Source organism: Lepidochelys olivacea (genome assembly GCF_965140295.1).
Source record: "Lepidochelys olivacea isolate rLepOli2 genome assembly, chromosome: 5".
NCBI lineage: Eukaryota > Metazoa > Chordata > Testudines > Cheloniidae > Lepidochelys > Lepidochelys olivacea.
The window spans coordinates 25,756,147-25,771,525 of NC_140415.1; the positions used below are offsets into that span (position 1 = coordinate 25,756,147).

General features: G+C 37.5%; 1 protein-coding gene across 1 annotated transcript in view; it reads right to left on the reverse strand.

The window, feature by feature from the left end:
* Nucleotides 1–2,930: 2,930 nt before the first annotated feature.
* LMBRD2 (LMBR1 domain containing 2) overlaps nucleotides 2,931–15,379 on the reverse strand; it is a 55,651-nt gene continuing 43,202 nt past the window's right edge. The window contains exons 14-18 of the mRNA XM_084628466.1: nucleotides 14,355–14,458; nucleotides 13,231–13,277; nucleotides 11,547–11,652; nucleotides 9,097–9,232; nucleotides 2,931–6,349 (exon numbers count right to left, since the gene is read on the reverse strand). Of these exons, the coding sequence (XP_084484592.1) occupies nucleotides 6,289–6,349; nucleotides 9,097–9,232; nucleotides 11,547–11,652; nucleotides 13,231–13,277; nucleotides 14,355–14,458 (454 nt within the window). The 3' untranslated portion in view covers nucleotides 2,931–6,288. The remainder of the gene's footprint in view (nucleotides 6,350–9,096; nucleotides 9,233–11,546; nucleotides 11,653–13,230; nucleotides 13,278–14,354; nucleotides 14,459–15,379) is intronic.

The following is a 15,379-nucleotide window of genomic DNA, read 5'->3' on the forward strand; positions in this document are numbered from 1 at the left end:
TGAAAAAGCAAAGTTGACAAAGGAAATGGTGAGGAGCAAAGCAAACAGCCACTAAATGCTGCCACGGAGGTAGAAATTCTGGTGGAAAACCAGAAAAGGGGGCATGGCCAGCAGAAACTACATTGCAATGACTCTGGAACTGCAGAGAGGAAGGAAGCAGCCTACTATACATCAGAATCATGGGAGATGTTGGTCTGCAAAAAGCAGAGGTTCAGATCACAATCTTTAATAGTGCACTTTGGATGGACTGCAAGAGAAACTACATACTTCAGCAGCTTAATGATCATAGTGTGGAAGATAAAGCTTCCCAACGAAGATGGGAGGTAACACAGTTTATTCCTATGTTTAACCAGTTGGGCTGCAGGAAAAAACCAAAACAAACCCAATATATCACTGTTCTTTTTGGTAAACCTTGGTAAACTATTCCAAAAAGTATCCTCCCCCTCTTAAAAATGTGTGATGAGTACATACAAATCCTGTAAGTTTAATATTAGTCTGCTATTTGAAGGAAGTTAAAAAAAACAAAGTAAGGTTATACTCTCAATTAAATCAATTCACAATTATTAATTGGGAAAAAGTAAAATTATTTGAAAAAAGATTAGTAACAAAAGCATTTCTAGAGGAAGTCTGAATGTATAAGCACATACAAGTAGTATTGTAGAAATGCATTTTATTTCATGCAAACAATTTTATTTCACTAGATATTCAAACATACAATTAAAAAATATATCCAGTACATCAATAATTTAGAACACTACACAAAAACAACTTCAATTAAGTGAGGGTCAAAACAACACAGCATGAAATTATGCACACTTATACTTGTATCGTAAGGCAAAAACCTAGTCTATCCATAAGCAGCATTCTTAATGCTTATTAATTCTTAATACAGTACACATTTGAAAATGGAATAAGGTCTGCAATTACTAAAGTTGTACCAACAGAAATAAATTAATTCCCTGCCCCTCCACTTATGTCTGTAGCAGGGGTTCTCAAACTTCATTGCACTATGACCTGCTTCTGACAACAAAAATTACTATAAGACCCCAGGAGAGGGTGACTGAAGCCTGAGCACACTGGAGCCAGGCAAAGCCTGAGCCCCACTGCCCCAAGTCAGGGGACCAAAGCTGAAGCCCAAGTGCTTCAGCCCTGGACGGGGGGCCTATAACTTCAGCCCTGCCGCCCAGGGCTGAAGCCAAAGCCTGAGCTCTGCCACCCAGGGCTGAAGCCCTTGGGGTTCGGCCCCAAGAGGTGGGGCTCAGGCTTCGGCCTGGGGCCCAGCAAGTCTAATGGCAGCCCTGGCGACTCCATTAAAAGGAGGTCACAACCCACTTTGGGGTTCTGACCCACAGTTTGAGAACAGCTGGTCTATAGGAAGAGTTTTGAGAGAGAAATTTTGAGACACCATTCTCCAGTTACTACATTTCATATGAGTATGTCATCTAGTAAGACACAGTCATGAATAACCAAAAGTTGAAAACTGGCATTGCTTATCTGTTACAATCTAAATACCTGGACACATTAACGTAGTGAGGAGCACACCTACAAAGAATAAACTCGCTCATCTTCCTTTATGACTGAAACAAAAGTTACTGGATGTAATGAAGCATAATTCATACCAACAGTTAATACAGTAGAGTGAGGGTCTGGTTTAAGGTGAAACTTTTTTGTAGATAACGGTTGGTCCACATTAAGGGAATGGAGAAACGTAGGAGCGTCTCAACTTCAGACTAGACTAGTCTGCTAGAGGCACAAGTAGTATTGGCATAGTACTGCTGTGAGGCAGTAGATAGCCCTCTACAGCACACTGCAGAAAGAGGGTTTCAAAATCTCAGTCAAAATGTTACAACTTATTATTTACAAGACGATATTCTGTAAAAATTGCAATGACTTTCTTGCATTTTAGATAAATTAAATGTTAGGACACCGAATATACAGAGCCTCAAAACTAGTGTTTTTTGTTAACAATTACGATATATTCATTTGATTATAATGAATGAATCAATGAGAACTTCTTTCATAAGCTTCTAATATTTTAAGTGCACGTTAGGTCTCAAGTAGTTAACAGTGATAGTGAAAGAAAAGAACAGGAAACCTTCACTTGTTCTCATGGAACAGCTACAATATTCCAGGTTTAATTTAATAAAAGTACAAGTTACCATAATTACACTGAATTGGAGTGGAAAACCACAATTATTACACCTTCAATTGTACAAATAATTGTTAGGGCTATATTTTGCAATCGCAAGAACATAAATAGTGAAAAAAATAGCAGCTTCTCCCCAGTTCTCTTAATACTGTAATCATAGCTACTTAAATTTACATGACTACTATTTGAACAAACACAAATGCAGAAGACATTAAGCATTCTTCAGTAGTGTGAATTACAGCAGTATAAGGTTTGTTCCAAAAAGACCTTTTCCTTAGCACTTTAAAATTGTACCTCAGGGATAACATGTTACATCTCCCCAGCCCCAACATTAGATATTGGTTTTAATATACAGTAAAAACGAAGTTCTATAGTTCCTCCCCAAATTGTTAAATGATTCTCTACATTTGAATGCTACACGCCAGACCTAATATAAAGTGCACAGAACTCACTTCAGAATGTAGCTATTTCTACACCCATTTTTAAACACCTGATAATACAGATTTTCATGTCTAGCAAAGACATTAAGTTTCATTGGTTGTAACAGTTTCTCTACCCATACTTTAAAAAAACAACACACAACACAACAGTTCTGGGTTATTAGTACAGTTATGTTGCGCATTCTGATTTTTTAAAAATGTATTCAAAATTTGCATGGGTTTACTAGTACATCACTGACATGACAGCATCCAAACATAGTTTCTATTTAACTTGCTACTTTTTTGGCATATTTCACAATTATAAATCAAACCGTGTGAAAAACATGATGCAAGATAGGAAGTGTATATTACTTGTAATTTAATACAGTGACATTTTAGTTTATAAGAAAATATGATTTACATACTCTTTAGTTGCATATAAGTATGTTTATATAGTGGCAGCATAAATACATGTTATTGTTCAGTCTGCCAAATCACGGTACAGTTTACAATGCAATTATTTTTGGACTTTCTAATTTTGAGTCTTAGCGGTGCAGGAACATAATAGGTACATATTTGTGAGATTTACCAAGTAAAATAAATTACTATATCAGTAAACAGCATGTACTTACACAATTGCGTCCTCTCACAAAATGATAACACTGATAAATCTTCCAGGTTTACATTCACAGGAAACCATACAGGATTCTTTTTCAGAGTGTAAATTAATTAGTACAAGAACGCTTATTAAAAATCCAACCGTTGGTTTTAAAAGTCAATGAGAGTTTTGCCATTAACTTCAATGAGATCAGGATCTCACCCCAGTCATCTAGCTAACAAATCAAAACCTAGGGAAACGCTGAAAGCAACATTTTAATGATACAACTACTCCTATGCGTTATGGACAATCCCTAGACAATCAGTTCATTGCATCATCACCTGGAGTAGACCACAAAACCTAAGAAATTCCCACCACAGTTAGGGGGTTAAAATTCCATGTTGGGGTTTGTATTTTAGTCACCGGAGTCCCATTAACATTAGAGTCACCTGGCTAAATCCTTATGCTCCACTTTGAAAATTATCAGTGGGAATCCAGACATGGGGTCTAGCTCATTTTCTTATTATATGGATCTGACCATGCTCCCACTGAACTCAAAGAAAACTTCCATTGACTTAAATGATAGCAAGAGCAGCTCTTATTAGGGCTAGGTTCTACTTGCACAATGACAAGCGGATCAGGCTCTTCATGAGTATCCAGCATTCCTTCTGTGAAGTTTATAATAGAATCACAGAATCATAGACTTTAAAGTCAGAAGGGACGATTATGATCGTCTAGTCTGACCTCCCAAACAACGCAGGCCACAGAATCTTACCCACCCACTCCTGTAACAAACCTCTAACCTATGGTCTGAGCGACTGAAGTCCTCGAATTTCTCTCTCTCCTTAACAGCAGTGGAGCTAAGAATAGAGCCCCTTCAATATGACTTGTAACGTATTAATGAAGAGCTTGTGCCTTTGGGGGTGGGGGAGGGGGTAGGAAGGCTTCTTTATGAAGTTTAAAAACAAGCGTTCAGGTCTTTAGGTATCAATTTTTTTAAAATAAAAAAAAAAATTGGAATGCCAAATCTAGTCTCGCATGGTTTTTCTGGAAGACTTAAAGGAGGAGGAGAATGTGCCTAAGAGCCTGTGTATTTTCAGTAATCATACTTTGATTGAAGAGGAGGGATAGAAATAATTTAATAAAGATTCTTTCTCCAAAATGTTTGTTATTGGAGTTAAATAGGTGTTAACATAAAGACCGACGAACTTTTAAACAGTATGAATAAAAATTTCTTTCCTCTCAATTGTTCAGCTTTTAGTCTTTGGTGATGTCATTAGTTCTCCAATGATCAGTCTTCCAGGGCACAGAAGACCTGGATTTCTAAAGTTAAAAAACACACACAAGAGCAGGAACTCCCCAAACTCCAGAATGCTTTTTGAAAAAAATTCTCACAGGCCCACTTTTAAGAGAGAATTTATGCGCTTGGATGCAAATGAGGTTCCCACTGATTTCAGCAGGAACAGTACATGTATCTAAAGAAAGGATTCAGAGTTTAATCTGCTATTATATGTCTATTTATTTATCTAATGGGTTCTATAGAAGTGGACCAGAATTTCACTATCCTTCAAAATAGTTACTCAAATCATTGTAAATCAGCAGAGAATACACGACAAGTAGCATTATTTTCTGAACTTCTGAATTATTATTCATTAAAGCAGGATAGAATCACATTAGCACAGATTTTAGAAAACAGACTATTACTAAATGGAATACCTCATCTGTGAAAACCTATTTTTCAGTGTAACTCCATTTCTAGATGCTTTAGGAGTTGCCCATCTTTCAAGTATGAAAAAGAAAAATAGTTCTGAGATCTAATGCTTCAGCTTTCACCCCCACTTTGCAATGAGAAAACTCCTAAGTGATTAAAAAATGTCAACTTAAAACCTACCTTTGGCTGAAAATTGCAAACAAAGCAAAATTGAAGTTGAGCATATTTCCCCAAAAATCATTTGCATAACAGCATTTTTTCCACTGTTATTCATTGGCATTTTTGATGGCGTTTATTTGCATAAAATAAGCATTTCTTCTTTTTGCAATGAAAAGCCTACATATTGTAAAATATAGGCACCTTAAAAACACAGATACCTTGTGCAAGGCAAGTTGGGATGTCAAAAGCATTTACCAATAATGATTCATGCTACATAGTTCACTTTTTCAAATGGAAAGCTCCAGGAGTTTTATGCTGTGCTAGAAGTTTGTGAAAAACTAACATTTAAAATTTAAAATGGATATATTTCACATTAAAATTTCTCTTACATAAAGATTTTCAACTGCTACTACTGTAAAAAGTCTTCTTAAACAGCCACCAGACCTTAGAGAATGCATTCCTGTCATTGCACAAATACTTGAATGACACTGATAGCAAAAATAGTTATGTTTATATTTAATCTTAATTACACATGCTACTGTTTATCTGCATATAATATTGAAACAGAAAAAAATCCCAATTCTATGACTGATGTGTAAGCCTTCCACATTTTATGCCAGCGTGTGTATACAGAATTGACATTTGATCCCTTCTACTCATAAACGGCCTGATCCAAAGGCCACTGAAGTCAATGGAAGACTTTTCACTTCAGCGGACTCCGGTTCAGGCTCAAAATTCAAATAGCAAGATGTTTAATAATAATGTGTAATACAGTAATTCATTTAACTTCACTTTGGATGACTAAACTATATTATATTTCTCAGAGCATCTTTAAAAAAACCGATTCCTTCCAAAACTAAAAACAAAACAAAAACAACAAAATCCATCCCAAACCTTTAAGTTACAGTTCAATTTGAGTCCTATTTGCATGTATAAAATTTAGTCTAGATTCACCTTTAACTAACTAAACTAGGATTTTTAAATAGTTTTATAGCCTCCCCAAGAACAACAAAACAAAAACAAAAAACACTCCACACTGTGTAACAATGCCTGTTAATACAAGTATACTCTAGCCGTGATAAGTGAGTTACTATACAAGGTGCATTTCTAACTATTATTGTTCCTTTATTTTCCACAATTTTTTTTAAAGAGAAAAATGTCTTTTTTGGTTCAGAAATGTTACAAACAGTATTTTCCAAATAATGAGTAGCAGACTTTGATTTCTATTAAGTTTTCATAAGCTATGAAGGGATTAGACATCATCAAATATTCGGCTTCGTGACATTGATAAATACCTTCCACCAGGCTGATACCTGTAGGACATACATAAAGAAATTGTATAAGAGAAGAGGAAAGAAAGAAAACATCAGTAACATATAGAAGCAAAGTCACATCTAGTATGTATTAAAAAGAAATCTATTCTGCCCATTTTGCCACATGAAATATCTAAACTGCAAAATAACTTACATTTAGAGTGATTTTCATCCTGGATGATCCCAATGCACTTTATTCACTTATATATAATAAAATAAATACATTAAAAATCTGTACAATAAAATTACACTAAAATTGAAATTCTCGTAATCTAAAAAATATGTGTATAAGAATTTTATGCATGGCAGTTAGCTATCCAAAATTAAATCTTTTAAATATCATGTGACCAAGAGACTATTTAAACATATTTGAGGAGGTCTTTTTTTCTAAACTACCTTTCTTATTAGCCATGAAGAAACCAAAGACTATTATATTTTTGTTAAATTGTAAGGAAAAATACTTTTATTGGTATCTGACAGTTTTCAGGTTGGATAAGCAGCAAGAGAGTCTACATGATATCCAGTGAAATAGCACCACCCAACACCATTAAGAGGTGAACAGCAGCTTTTGAGGGGAAAAAATATGTTTCCCCAAATTAGTAGCCAAATATATGAAGACTTAAAAACACAAATATATTGAAAAGATCATCACAACTGTGTTTTTCTCTCTCTAATAATCCTGAACAGACGCAAAGCAGGGACCTGCCCTTCTAGCACTGTTCTACATGTTTTAAGATGCTTTAAACTGCTGCCATGGAAAAAAACACAGGGCTTGATTCTCCCCTGATATCGGTTTTAACCAGTGTGGTTTCAAGAGAATTACTCCTGATTTACACTGGTGTGAGAAAAAATTCTTACTGCTTAGACAGAATTGGTTAAGTTGTTTTAAAACAAGTGTGTTAGAGTCTAGTTCATTCTGGCTGCTAGACCCATTGAAAATTACTCAATTTTACAGGTTTAGCAAGTAGATGAAAACACATATTAAAGAAGCAGAAATAATGCATTATACAATGTCCTGTGTTCATTTGACAAGTGCAAGAATTATGTGTGTGTAAATTATATGATGCATGGGATAGAGCAGGGGTTCTCAACCTTTTTCTCTCTGAAGCCCACCTCAAAATGCTATAAAAACTCCAGGGCCCAGCAGGGGAGGGGTGGCGGCACTCAGGGCAGGCGTCTTGGGCATAGGCGGTACTTTGACTTCTATTTTGCGGGGGCAGGGGCCAGTGGGGCTCGAGACACTTCCACATGGCAGAGACCAGGGAGGGAGTGCCACCTCCAACCCCTGAGTCAGCCAGCAGGCAGGGGGTTAGCTCAGGGTGCAGGGAGAGGGTTACTAGGGGCTGTGTGTGGGCAATGGGTAGTTCAGGGTGCAGGGAGGGCATAGCTCAGGGTGCAGGGCGAGGGATATTAGGGGCTGTGGGCTGGGAGAACTCCCCTGTAGTCCCTGTTTCCAGAGGGGTCTGCCAGCCATGGAGCCGGGTCTCCCCTCCAGGGGGGGCTCTTACTGGCTGCCTCTGCGAGAGCAAAGGGGGCTGGGAGCTGAGGAGCAGCTTCAACCTGGGGCACCAGCAGGAGAGGAGGGAATGCTGCCGCTGCCTGCTCCATGGCATCGGCCAGAGCCACAGCTGCCCCACACTGCCTGGCTCTGGATTCCCACCTCTGACCTGGCCAGGGGGTAAGGAGAGAAGAGAGGTGTGGGGCTGCCCCTGGAACTGCCATGCTCTTGCGCTGCAGTTGGAGCGGGAGGGGCAATGCCCTCCATGTCCCCAGCTCTGCCCATGGGCTCAGGGCTTCTGCCCCACAGAGAGCACCAGGGCTCAGGGATCAGGCCTTCAGCCCTGCACCTCCTGGCTTCAGCCCCTCGGGGGGTGCTGGGGATTAGGGCTTCAGTTGTGGGGCCCTGCATCCACCCTGAAAGGGCTTGCAGACCCCCAGGGGGCCATGTTGAGAACCACTGGGTTAGAGAGTACAAGTTAATGAGTTACTACTCAATAGCACACTTTCACGTTATGAGATTTTTGATAATTTGGCCCTGTGTCTTTGTAAACAAATTTAGTAACTTACAAGACTATAGTTAGGTACCAATCATGGATGAAATCCTGACCTTATTGAACTCAATGGGAGTTTTGCAATTAACTTCACTAGTGCCAGAATTTCTGCTCATGTGAACTTATGCAAAGTTGATGAACATGAACTCAGTAACTATGACTGAACAGCAAAAATTCATGGCTACATATATATATATATATATACACACATATATATACACACACATTTTTCACTTCTGCTTGTTTATTTTCTCCAACACAATTCATGATCCTTTTTTGCTTCATCATCTGCTAATTACAGATCACCAGCAACGTGGGAAACAATTAGCTGAGCCACAGTCAGCCCCTGCAATGTCCTTAATTCTTTACAGGATTTCACAGAAGCTGACTCCTTCACTTTTGCCTCTATGAAATAAATTTTTCACATGTATCCAATATATTTTACATATATGTCAAAAATATTGACTGAAATAAATAAGTCTGACCCATTAGGCGTTTGGGAGATGAAGAAGAAATCACCAGCACTAAGTTTCAAGTGGTTTCAAATACTGCCCTAGTCATCTGAAGACACAAAAACTAGGGGAGATTCTGAATTCTGTTTATCAATGATACACCTGTGAACTGAATATAGTTGCCATGGATCAAAGACATAATAAGTCCAAACACTTCATTTAGATAAAACTGAAAATTTCTCACCTTCCTGAGTCAAGAGGATGATCAAGAGGATCATCACTAACTGAATCCGCATTAAAATCCAAAGGTTCCGCATCTTGGAGGAGTTCTATTCTGTCCCTTTCGGTCCTGCCATTTGACCTGGTATACTTAGACACAGCTGAATATTTTTTTAAAAAAAGTATAGAATAAGCAAATATCATTAAACATCTTAAAATCCCATGTCTTATAAATGCTCTCTCTCTAACAAACAAACCTAATATACATATTACTTGTAAGTCATTCAAAAAGTAAGCCTGACTATAGCTAGATTCAATATTTGGTTAATCCTAGTTGGATGCTCACAGTTCCAACCAGTACCCCTGCAAAAAATGCACTCACTCTGCATGTACAACTTGCAATTTTTCAAAAGGGCCAACACTGGGTATAGATTGCCAAATCTAACCAGAAAACTTCAAAGCACTTTTCAGTTAAACCTATTTTGACACAGAGTTTAAAATTATGAGCTTTTGTAACTGGAAAAATATATTCCTCCTGCACCATGATTCAAAAGTTAGACAATATTGGTTGAAACTATGTTTCTTAAAACAAATGCCAAATCAAATCCAAATCAAACATTTGGGCAAAAACCATGCCAGGGGGGAAAAAAAAAAAAATCAACCCAAATGCCAAAATTTCAAAAAGTTATTAATGACTGGGAACAAGTGTTAAAATGCAATCTGTTATGCAGTCTTCACAATACCAGTTGGTGTGCTTCCCATTATAATATTGGAATGCTGCATATTATTTGGGTATCATTAAAATAATTCCTGGACATTCCATAACAGATGTTAAAGTAGCCATACTTGAACAAAAAAACTTCAGAAACAGACTTCAAAGAGAAACTGTAGAACTAAAATTCATTTGCAAATTTAACACCATTAATTTGGGTTTGAATAGGGACTGGGAGTGGCTGGCTCACTACAAAAGCAGCTTTGCCTCTCCTGGAATTGACAACTTCTCATCAATTACTGGGAGTGGACTACATCCACCCTGCCAACACTGGTTCTCCACTTGTGCGGTAACTCCCTTGTCTTCACGTGTCAGTATAATAATGCCTGCATCTGTAATTTTCACTCCATGCATCTGAAGAAGTGGGTATTTTACCCACGAAAGCTTATGCCCAAATAAATCTGTTAGTCTTTAAGGAGCCATTGGACTCCTTGTTAAAATAATTTCAGTTAATTATTATAAATATTGGATTTCCACGTGGGGCGGGGGGTGGAGAGATAACCCGCCACATTTCTTCCTCAAAATTTGTACCTATCATAGTTACACATAAGATTACTATAATTGAAAGTAGTTACATGGGAAAATTATCTCTCTCTACTCAATATATTTATTAATTTAATAGCACTTTGTGCATACTCAGTTTCACTGTATTGATGGGTCAGCTGTATTTTCTGTTTCATAAATTAGCATACTATTATTTGTGTTCAGCTCCGAGAAGCTCATGGGCAAACATGTAAAACATGCAAAAATTCAGAAATATGTACAAGTGAAGAAAAAAAAAAAAGATGGGTAAAACTCTCCAATAAGCATAAAAACAAATTACCTGCCCACTGAAAATTTGACCAATATTTTACTATTTTCCCTCAAGAAATATATCACTTCAAATGACTTAACATATGGTAGTTTCACACATTATAAAAAATGTAATCTACGAGTTTGTATAATAGGTTATATATTCAGTATATTTAATTAATATTCTATAAATCTAATTACTGTGACAATATACATTTGAAAGATTATCTGGGCAACTAGAAGGGTTACAGATTTTAAAATCTTAGACTCTGTAGAAAATTGCAAGCATCCCTACCTCTCAGAACACAGTATAACAATCCACTTTGAGCTGGTCTATACTAAAGCTGTAAATCAACCTAAATTACACTACTTCAGTTATGTAACTGAAGTCAACATAACTTAGATCGACTTACAGCAGTGTCTATACCGTGCTGTGTCGACGGGAGATGCTGTCCCGCTGACTTACTTTATGCTTCTCAGGGAGCTGACATACAGATGTCGACAGGAAAGTGCTCTCCCATCGACTTAGCGGGTCAAATCAACACAGTTGCATCGATCACAGCAGTGCTGATTTAGCCAAATGTGTAGATAAGCCCTTAGTTGTCAATCCCACAGCTGGGAACAGCGGCTCAAATTGTTAAGGACTACAGGTCAAATCAGAGAGTCCAATAAATGACCTAGGAATCTGTGATTATTCTCAGAACCTTCCCATGGAGTGGAAAGAGGAAATATCAAAGATTGCCAGCCCCGTGGAGACCTACTGTCCCTCCTGGAGTGAACAGCATGGCTTCGTGAGACAAAAAGGGGTAAACTCAGCATGCTGAGGTGATAAGCAGAAAACAAATTATTGCTACTTTTACAATTATGCTAGTGAAGGTTTTAGAAAGTATAGAAAAAAGCATATTACTTACGTCTGCTTGCACTGGTCTCTGAGAAACTAGATTCATTTTGGTCTGGGTGAACATTTCTATTTCTAGTGGAATCTTCTCGGCTGTTTCCATATCGTTCTTTCCATTCCTGACCCAAAAAACAAAATCAACAAAATACACCCCATCAGCGATATGAACAAAGTTACTTACTCGGATCATATCTGGAATCCTCTGAAATTCTAGATCCATTATCTTGGGATATTCACCCTCACACAATAAACTAGAGGAGCAGTAACTTTATACATTAGGTGTTACTGAGTACAGGCTGTGAGATTGTGTGCCTGTGTCTTCTTCAATTTAAAAAATTTTAATCAGAATGTGCCCTTTCATTCTAAAATATATTTTACTAGCAATTGTTCCCACCCAATAGTTTTTTAAAAGTAAGTACACTGGATCCTCGCTAGAAGGCAGGATTCGGGATCCATGCGCAGTACTGCGTTATAGCCAGGACCGCGTTATCATGACTGCCAACGAAAGTTACTAAATTTGGGATCCATGGCTGTGACAGCGTTATAAGCGAATTTGCACTATATAGACACGAGTTCTAGCGAGGGTCCGCTGTATCATAGTTATACTAATTTCGTATTAAATCTATTCATACAAAATATGCTCAATATCTCTATAGTCAATGCAGTAGAAATGAGATGCCCCCTGTTGGTAGGATAATACAATAGCCACACAGTCATATGATGCTTACAGTAAAAGTTCTTGTAAACTCTAATATGAAAATATTACAGTGACATCAGCGGTTCTCAAACTGTGGGTCGGGACCTGAAAGTGGATTGCGACCCCGTTTTAATGGGGTTGCCAGGGCTGGCATTAGACTTTCTGGGGATAAAAGCTCAAGCTTGAGCCCCACTGCCCAGGGCTGAAGCCGAAGCCTCAGGGCTTCAGCCCTGGGTGGTAGGGCTCACTTCACAGGCCCCCCACCTGGGTCTATAGGCCTTGGGCTTTGGTTCCCTCCCCCTCCTGGGGTCATGTAGTATTTTTGTTGTCAGAAGGGGGTTGTGGTGAAATGAAGTTTGAAAACCCCTGGTTTATGTAAAAGAGAGGCAGGATCGGATTCAATTTCTATTAAAACCAATTGGAAACTATTTAATTACATTCAATATGGCTCAAAGTCAGCTCAGTGGTTCCAGATCCTGAGCTGGCGTAAACTGGCATAATTCCATTGAAGACAATATACCCATTTACAACAGAGCAAGATCTTCAGTTCTAGTCTGCAGAATAAAAACTACCCAACCTTTCTGAACCATTAATTGAAAATGGTCTGGAAAGACCAAAATGTTTCATGTCAATTTAAGTTCAGTGACAATGTAACACATACACACATGAAGAAAACATGTAAAATTAAGTGCTGCAGATTTGCAATAAACCAGATTCTATTTTTAATTCATGTTGAATTAAAAAAATAAAGTTCTATAGTGTTTGGGCTTGAAAAGCATGCCATAGGTACTAATTCATTTCCTGTAGACTACAATAATGAATTGACTGGAGGGGGATAGACTATTTTGACATATTTCTTCTGGGATTATGACTTTATATGCCAAATTCCACACTAGTGTTATAATGGAATGAAAACCAAGGTCCTAATGGAAAGTTGTAATACATACCAACATACAGTACATAGAAAATTAGTATAATACTTTCTAAAATATTCTCATACCCTTCTTCTATTTTCACCTTCTTCCTGCCTTTGCCGTTTTCTTTTCTCTAGAAAAGGAACCATATTTGTATTTAAACTACAGAGTAATAAAAACCATCAGTGATTATACAACAGTTAAAGCACCAAGGATTAAAAAGGCACTGGAATAAAATTATACCAATACTCTTAAAAGGATTAAATTTAATCAAAACCAATACATTCTTCACGAAGGGGCTCACCTGAGGAAAAACACTGAAGTTTTAAATTAACTACTTGCCTACTTTTATAAATTTGAATGAAGCTTAATATGAACTTCCCCAATATTTAACAACATGGCGTATCAACAGATGGGGCATGGAAGAAGAATGAATCAATCTAAAATTATAACGATGTGCCAGATAGAAGGATCTCTGTCAAAGAGAAACTAAAATGTTACCTAAAATACACAAGGGTTTTGTTTTTGTTTGAAGGCCTGGCAGTTCTAAAAATGAACTAATGGGACAATGACAATCAATATTCAGCTCTGTAAACTTAATGATGGGATGTTTAAGGGTCCTTTCAAAAGAGATTCTTTGTAAAATGCATGGTGTCATAATTGCTTGCTTAAGGGTGGCGGTGCATGCACCTTTCCAATAAAAATTGAGTACAAGTAACTTCATTTTATACTTTATGATTGATACAAAGTCTTTACGTAACTTATTAAAAACCGATTACACATTACTATAGCACCTTCCAGCTGAGGATTTCAGCTTTATAAATCTTAACTAATTAAGAATCACAGTGGCCCTGAAATACCCCGAAGGGTATCACAAACTGGGATCTCATGTGAAAAACTTCACTTCTACACTACCCCTTACCACCAAGTTGGGGCATTAGTTCAGTGTGGATTCCAAGAGAAGACTATGGCCTACTGAATCACAAACACCGGTTCCTGCAGCATCTAAGGTTTCCTTAGACTCTCTTTCAGGTACTGATGAAGCCCTATAGTGTGCAAATTGTGAGAGGTGTGGGATTTAAACCAATATGACATTTAGTTTATAAAATGATCCTTGCAATTTTAGATTTTGGGTCTAAGTACTAAAAAGCCATAAACAATATTCAGTTTTATCACAAAATTTTAGATACATTGATTTTACCCATATTACCTCTTCTGATTAACTCCTTTCCTTCATCAATGAAGTCAGAGGTCATTTCATTGTCTCCCATGAACTGCTGGAACCCCAGCAGATTCAAACAACGAGTTCCTAAGCTGGCAAAAACAAAAAGGATAAAAGAAAAAAGTTTTAATTCATAAAAATGAAGTTGAAACTAACTGCACTGCAGCATGCAAAGCTAGCTATCCCCAAAATGCAGGGAGAAGAGCTTACCATACTGGCAACTTACATTTTAAAAAGGACATAATTTATTTTGCTGAGCAAGCAAGATGAAAATTCAGAGCACTAAGGAGGTACTTAGACTGAGATTGTGAATGAAAGGCATGCATCACCCCACAAAAGTCCTTTCAATTATGTTAAATCAGAAATACAGCAGAATGGAAGCATGCTTACAATTTATTAGAAGTGTTCCCTCCTATCACTACTGCAAGTAACTTAAAAGAAGAAATGCACCTGCTTGCAGTAATCTCACAAGTACCAAAATTATAGCTGCTGTGTCAAATCTTTGATACTACTGTAAAAACACTGAGGATTTCCCCTCTGTGTAGATGATAAGTAATGGAGGATGAGTTACTATAGAGGAGCCTATGTAAACTCACTTCTGGCTTCCAGTGCAGGAGTCATGCCCCAGGTATCCTTATGCCACAGTGACCTCTGGCTGCTAATACAGCCTCATGGAGTCATGGGCAACCACATGAGAAGGCTGCTCTAACTTTTATTGGGGAATGGTCTGACCCTGGAATCAGGAGGCCTGAAACCATCTTTGTGTTCTCTCCATGGTGACAACTGTTGTTCTTTTCTCAGAGAGAATATCTGCTTGTTTTTAAGTAGATTTAACAGTTTATTCATGGTGTGAAAAACTTTTTAATGTAACTTTTGCACTTTCAGACTGCTGAGCTCTGGCGAATGGTTCAACATTTTATTGAATCATTCAGCTTTTTAAGAATTAAAAAAAAATGTATTCCTATCTAAAAGCTGCAGATTCTAAAATGCTAAACTGACTTACAGTCTCATTT